Raw genomic sequence first — 9838 nt, 5'->3', positions numbered from 1 at the left:
GAAAGAAAGAAAGAAAGAGAGAAAGAAAAAACGGAAGAAAGAATGAAAGAAAGAATGAAATATCAAAGGATAACAAGAAGGATAGATAGAAAGAAAAGTCACTGCTTGCAACACAGAGTCTGTGGGTGTGGAACATGAGTAATTTCCGAGGTCATGTTCAGCTAAGAGTTGAACAAGTCCTCTTTGCTGGTTTGAATACTTTGTGTGAATCTCGTAAAAATGAAGGATTCCTGATAGTGAGTGTCTCCAGTGACACGTTGGTTTTCCCTCTCAGCAGGAACTTGTAGTAGTTGTTGTGCTATATCAAGGCCTTTGTGTTTTCTAAAATGCTTTGAGGGCAAACGGGGAGGTCATAAAATATAGAAAAAAAAACAGAGCTTCATATAGATTCATCTATGCGGTCCATTTCAGGATCATGAGGAGAGAGTTTTGCAGGAAGAGATATGTCTAAGCTTGCCTCAGGGCTTGGCTGTCGATTGGAATCTACAGCGAACAGAAACAAGACAGAAACACGGAACCTGTTAACCTTAGATTGATATGGATTGAACTCAGGCCGAAAGTTTGCCGAATACCGCTCGGAACGCCGCGCGAGTCTCCTGGCCTCAGCGGGGGTCTATGTGTCCGGCATGTGACCCATGGGCATGTCGGCGGACCCCAGCAGGCGGTACTTCTCGTCCAGGGAGGGCTCCCCGCTGCCGCCCTGCAGGTGGATGAGGGGCTTAGTCTGAAGGAGGACGCAACCCTGGCCCCGCCCCTGGCCCCGCCCCCGCCCCTCCTCCTGGTTCCTGCGGTTGTACACGTTGATCCTGTGCTGCAGCTCGGGGCTGGCGCCGGCCGAGCCGGCGGGGCTGGGCGGCTTGAGGTTCAGCGGGTTCACCGCCAGGCCCTTCTGGCCCAGGCCGGCGTCCTCGGACAGGGAGCACAGCAGCTCCTGCATCACCAGGCTGGGGTCCTTGCAGCGGGAGGAGGAGGAGGAGGAGCAGGAGGAGGAGGAGGGGGGGGCGGCGGCGGGTGGGACGGCCTGGCCCGAGACGAGGGGCGCGGCGCGGCGCGAGTGCCGGGAGCCGAGGTTGAGGCTGAAGCTCCGGGCGGCCCAGCCCGCGCCGCCGCCGCCGTCGGGGTCCGCGGCGCCCGGGGCGGGGCTGCTCAGGCTGTTGGGCCTGAGCAGGGTCAGGCTGCCGCTGGAGCGCGGCACGCCGGCGGAGAGGGCCTCGCCGCCCAGCCGCTCCATGGCCAGCAGGGGGTTGGAGAGGACGAGGTTGGCGTTGGCAGCGGGGCGGTGCATGTCGATGGCCGCCATGGTGATGACCCTGGCGCCGGTGACAGCCGCGGAAGCATCTGGAACAACATTGTATATGTATCCATGTCAGGGTATTTTTTTTCGAAATCAGGGTATTATCTAGACCTGAGTACTAAGAAATCAGGGTACTTAGAGATCAGGGAATCTAAACAGTCCGTTTTTTTTGTGAAATCAGGGTATTTAGACATCAGGGTATGGAGAATTAGGGTGTCTATACATCAGGATATCTAGACATCAGGCTATCTAGAAAGCAGGGTATTATTACATCAGGATATTGAAGAATCAGGATATCTTGACATCAGGTTTGGGTGTCAAGACATCAGGGTATTCAGAAACCGGGTTTATCTGGATATCATGGTATCTACATATCATGGAGGCTAGAAATCAGGAAATCAGAAAGGGCATTCTGACTCCACACAATCTTTACATCAGATTTGATGAGGTTAAAGAGAATAACTACAATAATAAATATATGGATGAAATGCTTTATTCGTTTTGTTTTATCTCCACAGTGCCTTACCGGTGCTTGTCTCGCTGTAGTACTGACTGATATAGTTGTTCATATCATCACGCACAACTGGATCTGTGTCAAACATATCATGAAAAGTATGTTCAAGCAGAAGGATAATCAATTGAAAATTGAGGTCATAACACATGAGGTCTCAGATATTCCAGTTACTTTTGTGTTCAGAGGGGGATGTTCAGCATTGTTCTGCACAGGAATCTTTTGTCCATTTCAGGGCAGACCAGGACTCCATGTCAGGCCTGGGGCCATGTGTGTCTTTATAGTGTTCCACACAGTTCGCTATCAAACAATTCATGCTGTACATTGGCCGTGCCCCAGTTTTTCAGGGGGTTATACGATGGAGAGACTGAGAGAGGAGGAAAGAGGGAGGGAGAGACAGAGAGAGAGAGAGAGAGAGAGAGAGAGAGAGAGAGAGAGAGAGAGAGAGAGAGAGAGAGCAAGAGCAAGTAAGGACCTCTTTGTCCAGGGCCATCCCTCCGGTCCAACGGCCTTTAAAATGCAGCGCGGTGAAAGCCTTGTTGATCCGGCCCCACTGCTCCTCTGCTCTCGCTTCATTGGTCCTCAGCTCCCCAGCCCCCTGGCTGACTGAGCGCCCACAGTACCCTGAGTGCTACCCCCCACTACCACCCCCTCCTACCCAGCGACCCCCCCCCCCCCCCCCCCCCCACCGGCCCAGGGGACCGGCAGCAGACTCTGACGGGTAATTTCATTTATTTTTCATCTTAAAATATTAATCCCGGAGCCACGGCTCGAGAGGGGAAGCATTGCACTCACTAAAACAAGGCGGAGACAATCGCTAGCCCATTAATAACCCATGCGTCTGGGCGACCCTGGAGCCTCTCACATGTTTTGTCCCGGTCAGGATACCTGCCATCGCTGGGACATGGAGAGGGGCCCTCGTCGGGTTTCTTCTCAGGCGTCACATCGGGACGGGAGCATTTAGTTTTGAACCAAAATTAAAGTTAAAAACTAAATATGTGCCTTTGTATGATAAAAGTAAAAAAGCCCCCTGAGACGAGGTTTAGATATTTGACTACATTATGTGATATTATGACACATGTTTTCATATTTTTATTAACTAGCATTAAGCTTATTATTGCCGTACAAAGCTTGGACTCGAACCTTAATCATGCCATATATAACTTCCCTGCTCAGCTTGTTTCTGTGCTAATATATAATTAAAGAGGACCTGGGATGAAGCCAATTGTACATCACTGGACGGTCATAAACTCAACACTTAAAGGGTGAGAAAATCGCTGTTCTATTGCTCCTTACTTCCTTCTTCTTATTGTCTCACTTCACAAGCATGGCTTACTTCCATGAAGAACAACTTAAGTCTCTCCATCTCAGATATAAACTGTTTCTTTCTGTGTGTTAGGCGGAATAAACATTGGCGTTCCTACGTGAACGCATGTCTGATATTCATGCTGAAAGCATTCATGCTGAGAGCATGAAAATTTGGAATCTTGCCTGAACTCTCAGCGTTTATGGTGGTTCATTTATAAATTCATTGAAGGGGAATTACCGCCACGACTGGGATGACAGAAAACAGCTTGAACCTTGTGGTGGAAGGAAAAGATCTTGGAACTACATCCCCTCTCGTATCCCTTTGGGGTGAGAGCGAGAGACTAAGAGAGAGACTGGGAGAGACTGGGAGAGAGCGAGCGAGAGGGAGAGAGAGAGAGCGAGTGAGAGCAAGTGAGAGCCAGAGAGAAAGCGAGCGAGAGACTTCTTAAACCATTACCGGACTCGGTGAGCCCTGTGGCCGCAGCCTAAGTGCTCGTCCCCTGAACCGTGTTCTTCATCCTTCCATAAGCTGACCAATTTGCCCTCAGAGCCACCAGATTTTTTTCCCCAGCATTCTCTAGGGGGTGTGGTGGTGTGGCAACAGCAGAGAGAGACACAACCTCCAGGTTTGGGACGGGGGGGGATGGGGAGGACCGGGCGAGGTTTGGGGGGTGTGTTACAGGTAGATCTGAACAGATGTTCCCCCCCCACCCCTCCCTCAACACCACTCTCTCCTCACGACATGACCCACAATGCACAGAGCACTCTATACCTGGAACAGCCCCACTTAGTGAGCTGTGCTCAGAGGGTAGCTCTGGGGGGAGGTGGTGCTGGTGGTTAGCTGGTGCTGGTGGTTGGAGGTGGGGAGGGTGGGCAGCTGCAACAGGAGAGATAACGGGGGCTAAGCTAGATGCCCATGTGAGCTGACTAATGTGGGTGATCATGCTTGTTTTTTCCCTGGGATCCACCGCATCCTAAAAGCTTTTTTTGCCCTCATATTGATCTGGCAGTGCCTGCGGTCAGATGGGGTGTGTATGAGTGTGTGTGTGTGTGTGTGTGTGTGTGTGTGTGTGTGTGTGCATGTGCATGTGCGTGTGTGTGTGGGTGCATGTGGACGTGTGTGTGTGCATGTGCGTGAGTGTGCAAAGAGAAGGGGGGGAACTAAAAAGGCCAGAGTAGCTCCAGGGGGCTACCAGCTAACAGATTAGCTCAACACAGCTCTGGCATCCTGTTCACCTGACGCTACAGCTTATGGGAGGTTTTTGTCCTGCGTAATTATGTACATAGTATAGTATATACATCTACAGCTCTGAGCTGCTGTTTGTCCCGCTGTGCTCTGAAAGATAACACACACACACTAGCCCCGGGAGAAGTATTTCCAACCAATACAAAGCAAGCGCTGCTGTTTGTCTAAAGTGGGTTGGTTGTTTCATGTTTAAGATGTCTTATAGTATACATATAAGGTTGGTATTCTAATGGTAATGGTCATTTTTGGCTACGTTCCTAATCATTGTATTGGTGATTGATGATCAAATGATATTGATCATGTTTTATCAATATGCATAATATCATATTTCACACCTTGCTTCGATTCAGAGCATATTTAGATCATATCATAACATAATTTACCAAACATTAGTCAATATATTTATGGTTCAGGCAAGCAAATTCCTGTCACTTTATTTGGTTTAGCTGTTGATATTAAAAATAAGAATGTTGTTGACCTAGTATTTATATAATAAATAATATCTTCAATATAAATGCATGATAAAAGCATTTGAATGATTTGGAGATGAAACAAAGCTTTTCATTTTCAATAAAGAGACTGTGTCGATTAATACCATTATCACTAAGATATGGTAAACATTAATTTATTATCCCAGATGGGAATTTCAGGATTCATGTCAATATACATGCGTAATGATATGTAATATCGTTAATAAAACATATTACAATAAACACTGAGGAACCAACAGTGTAAACAACGGGTCACCTCTCTGGTAGTCTCACAAATCAGACTTTAGATTTAGACCTGAAGCCTGGTAGCTGAGGAACTCAGTTCTGGGCGAACGGGGAGTTTCTCTGTCTTTCACTTCATATTAGATTCCACCAATCATGTGGCTGGAGGCGGGGATCTGTAAGTACGTGATTGGCAAACACAAACTCGGCCAGCTGTAGTGAACAAAAAAAAGCCTGTAACGGTTTCAAACTAACTCTGTGTGGTCTGACCACTGTAGAAACACACTAATTAAAATCCCCTTCTGAAAGCGATCTCCCCCACGCTGTGAGTTCATCTCCAGTAGAATATCTCTATAACTAAACAGTAAAATAAGGCGTAACTCCGCCCTTTCAGGTGTTGGGCTGCGGCCCTGTGCCTTTGTGCCGCCTCCCCCCCCAGGGGTTCTGCAATAACACAGTAGGACCACCTGACCCGGGACGGCCCCTGGTCCGGGAACCCCCATCGACGCCCCACTGTGCTGTAGTGTGCTGTAGCCTGGCCTCGGCGTACCTGATGGGGGCCGCAGGGGGTCCGCCGGGTTCCTCTGGCCCCCCTCGTCGTCAGACTCCCCGGGACCCCGTCCCTCCAGGCCCTGGAAGCAGCTCTTCTTCCCCCCCCAGCAGGCGTGGTGGTGGTGGTGGTGGGCCTGCAGGGCGGCGTCCCGCCCCGCCGCCAGGTCCACCTCCTGCTGGGCCAGGTGGGCCCGCAGCTGCCTGATCTCAAACTGGACCCACAAGTGTGTGTGTGTGTGTGTGCGTGTGTGTGTGTGTGTGTGTGTGTGTGTGTGTGTGTGTGTGCGTGTGTGTGTGTGCGTGTGCGTGTGTGTGTGTGTGTGTGTGTGTGTGTTAGGGTGCGTGTGTGTGTGTGTGTGTGTGTGTGTGTGTGTGTGTGTGTGTGTGTGTGTGCGTGTGTGTGTGTGTGTGTGTGTGTGTGTGTGTGTGTGTGTGTGCGTGTGTGTGTGTGTGTGTGTGTGTGTGTGTGTGTGTGTGTGTGTGTGTGCCACATGCGCGTGAGCATGTGTGTGTGTGTGTGTGTGTGTGTGTGTGTGTGTGTGCCACATGCGCGTGAGCATGTGTGTGTGTGTGTGTGTGCGTGTGTGTGCGTGTGTGTGTGTGTGTGTGCGTGTGTGTGTGTTTGAGGAGGTAAGAGGAAGGAAGGGGTTTGGAGGATCAACAAAGAGAAACCATGACAACAGGAGGAAGAGAGAAGAAGAAAAGGAGGTGGAAAGAAATGTGGGGCGAGAGACAAAGGAGCAGAAGACAGAGAGAGAGAGAAAGAGAGAGCGAGCGAGAGAGAGAAAGAGAGATGGAAAGTTAAAGAGGAGAAATAATGGATGGTAGGAAGGAAGGAAGGAAGGTATGAGAGGGTGAAGAGGTGAGGGAGTGAGGAGAGGGTGGAAAGAGGGAGGGGAAGAGTCACGCTGATGAACAAAGTTGTGAGCACACAGACACACATAACATTGATACTTTTCAAAGCTCCTCAATATACCGGTACATCCAAAATGGCGTCCACAGTTACATCCCGACAGTGTGACATTGAGCCGGAGAGGCCTGCAGTTCAAAGTATAGGATCAGTCCTGGAAGTGAGGATCGACCCTCTCTTCAGAGCCGGCACTTCATATCGATAAAGGTTAAGACTTAGGTTACTGATCGGCTGTGAAACGCTGTTTTACTATAAATGTCCAATCATGTTGTTTGCTGGTGCAACATTACCTGATCTACAGTTATGACCATTGACGGACTCTGTCTAATATCATATTGGTCTAATAAATGGAGAATTATGAGCCTCTGTGGACATAAAGACTAAAATATATATTTCAAATATTTTCAGTGGATCATTGTGAAATTGATGTATATAATAATATTGTCATCATTTATATTGTGGGTATGTGTGCATATAAATGTATTTGATAAATTGTGCTTCATCATCCAATCCACAGCCTGATGGAAAGTAAAGGGAACATGAATATATAAGCAATGTGTTGCTGCCCTCGTCTGGTAAGAAAGAGAATTACATCATCTTGTATGGTAGCGTCTGCTTTGATTAGCTCTATTGAATGTAACGACTAATGTATGTTATATGTTTTAAGATAATACTACAATTACTATACAGTGCGTTTTCAGTTGCCCTCTGGAAAACCCTGACCAAGAACATCCAACCCACCTATTTAATCTTGCGTTCATCCCCTCTCTCCGTTTCATGATTCCTCCAGTTTCTAAATGCCTACTAATCTTTTATTTATACAGGGACCTTTTGTGTTCACTCTGTGAAGCATCTTTGAGCATTTAGAAAAGCGCTTTACAAGTTATTATTATTACTATAACAGTCATATTGTAGCAGACATACTGTAGTACTACTACTGCTTCGCCTCTCCCTCCCTGCCTATCTCCCCCTTGCTGTCTCCCTCCTTCCCTTCCTAGTAATAATAGTACTAGTAGTCGTGAAAGTAGTTGTATTAGATATATAAAATATTAGGTGTTTATATATTTTATATATATTTATATATATTATGTGTGGGTGTATGTGATCGCGTGTGCATTCGATTGTGCATGTACGTGCGTGCTTGTGTGTGTGTGTGTGTGTGTGTGTGTGTGTGTGTGTGTGTGTGTGTGTGTGTGTGTGTGTGTGTGCGTGTGTGCGTGTGTATGTGTGCCTGTGCGTGCTTGTCGACTCACAGCCTGTTCCTGACAGATCTGGGTGAGGCGCTCCAGCTGCTCTTCCCTCAGAGCTCTGGTCTTCTCACACTGCTGCACCTCCAGCTCCATCTCCACCTTCACCTGCAACACATAGGCTGGCAGGGGGGGGGGGGGGTGAGAGGGAGAGAAGGGAGAGGGTGGTGGAGGAGGGGAGGGACAGAGATGGGAAGAGGGATGAGGTGGGAGAGGGGAGGAGGAGTGGGAAGGATGGGGGAAGGAGGAGGGTTGAGAGGGGAGAAGGGAGGGAGGTGGTGGGTAGGGATAGAGGGGGGGAGGGAAGGAAGGAAGGAGAAGAGGAGAGAGGAGGCGAGAGGAAGCAAGGAGAGAAGAGGAGGAGGGAGCAGGGGAGGGAAATCAGTTAAATTTAATTGAACTTTATGCATGTACTAATACTTAGTCTGGCATGGTTACACTCTTTTTTGCTTGTGTTTCTGATTGTCCATACTAGCTTTAAGTGCCCATAAATGTGTGCGTGTACTTTATCTGGGTCAACGCTTGCAGTGAGGGTAGCTGTGTGAATGCACTGCCAATGTTGGCTTGTTTGTGTGTGTGTGTGTGTGTGTGTGTGTGTGTGTGTGTGTGTGTGTGTGTGTGTGTGTGTGTGTGTGTGTGTGTGTGTGTGCGTGTGTGTGTGTGTGTGTGTGTGTGTGTGCGTGTGCTTGTGTGTGATGCAATGCAGAGGAATTGTTTTTGATAGACTTTTGTTTTCCAAAGCTCTGTTTAATACTGTTGTGTTGTGTTTATTTGAAGTCCTAATCTTCGATCAACCGTAGAACTCCTGTATCAAGGAGCCTGCGGCATCAGCGTTAGGACTAGCACACAATGGGAGGTAACACTCACCTGTGTAGACAGAGCAGGGTACACAACCCCCTGTGTTGTGTTCATACTGTATATACAGTGCATATACTGTAAAGCAGCCTCCATCAGGAAATACTCTTTCCTCTCACTGTCAAAGTCAGACGCTTGTTCATTAACAATCTCATTCAACTCAACGATCCATTGGGTATTCCGGTGCCGCCAAGTGTTTGTATTTCATTGGTTTCACGGCTTGACACTTTCTAATTTACTATTTGCTAATAAGGCAAATAATGTGCTCTGCTGTTGATGTGGTGGTTGTCGTTGTTTTTTTGTTGTGGTTGGGGTTGTTGAGGTTGCTGTTGTGGTTGTTGTTGTTGTTGTTGTTGTGGTGGTGGTTGTTGTAGTTGTTGATTCTGTTGTGGTTGTTGTGGTTGTTGTTATTGTTGTTGTTGTGTGACTAACAAGCTGATTTTCATATGTTTACACATATGAAAACCAAACAGGCTGAAGTGCGTTGCAGGAGGAATCTGGAGTTGAAGCCTCAGAGATCAACAGTGGGTGTGAATCTGAAGAGATGTAGAGAAAGCTTTGGGCTGCATTGAATCCCAATGTATGGGCTTGAGTCACCTTGCGGCCATCTTGGCTTCATCTTGATTCTGGGTGGGGCAACAGAGCGCTGAATTCCACGTTCAAGATGTCCACTAGACCGCTGAAGCCACATTATCATCCAGTACCCAGGTGGGGTCATAAAGTGTAAATTAATGTAAAACAGTTGATTGCTGGCTTGTGGTTGTTTGTTTGTTGAAACTGGATACTAGTGAGGGACTAAACTAAAGAAGGACTGTGGATCCTTTTTCATATTTTATTCAAGAGAGAACTTTGGCATAACAAAAAGTCCTCTGTCTAATCCTCTTCTAATGTAAAAACCAATCCTCTCCTGGTATTAAAGCCTCTCTCTCCTCCTCCTCCTCCTCCTCCTCCAGCGGGGCCCGTGCTGGAACACCTCCGGGGGCTGGGGGCCGTGTAGCCAGGTGTCAGGGCTCATCTGGTATGCATCGTGAGGGGCCCCGCGGTGAGGGTGACCTCCCGCGAGGGATCGATCCCCTCCTTAGCATTAGCATAGCGCAGAACAGCCACTGTGTTCAGCACCCTGGCCCCCCTCTGTATCTGGATAACCCCCCCCCCCCCCCCCCTGTCCTCAAGATCAATAGCAATACCAGTTAGAACAGAGG

At 48.3% G+C, this 9838-nt stretch overlaps 1 protein-coding gene across 1 annotated transcript in view; it reads right to left on the bottom strand.

Moving 5' to 3' along the window:
* Positions 1 to 613: 613 nt before the first annotated feature.
* LOC311356562 (transmembrane protein 266-like) overlaps positions 614 to 9838 on the bottom strand; it is a gene marked incomplete at its 3' end in the record, with an annotated part of 33299 nt that continues 24074 nt past the window's right edge. The window contains exons 8-12 of the mRNA XM_084476353.1: positions 7788 to 7903; positions 5623 to 5836; positions 1821 to 1883; positions 1019 to 1338; positions 614 to 952 (exon numbers count right to left, since the gene is read on the bottom strand). Of these exons, the coding sequence (XP_084332479.1) occupies positions 614 to 952; positions 1019 to 1338; positions 1821 to 1883; positions 5623 to 5836; positions 7788 to 7903 (1052 nt within the window). The remainder of the gene's footprint in view (positions 953 to 1018; positions 1339 to 1820; positions 1884 to 5622; positions 5837 to 7787; positions 7904 to 9838) is intronic.

The sequence above is a fragment of the Micromesistius poutassou genome (assembly GCF_964030765.1).
Source record: "Micromesistius poutassou genome assembly, chromosome: 12".
Lineage (NCBI taxonomy): Eukaryota > Metazoa > Chordata > Actinopteri > Gadiformes > Gadidae > Micromesistius > Micromesistius poutassou.
This window is presented reverse-complemented; position numbering and strand designations above follow the sequence as displayed.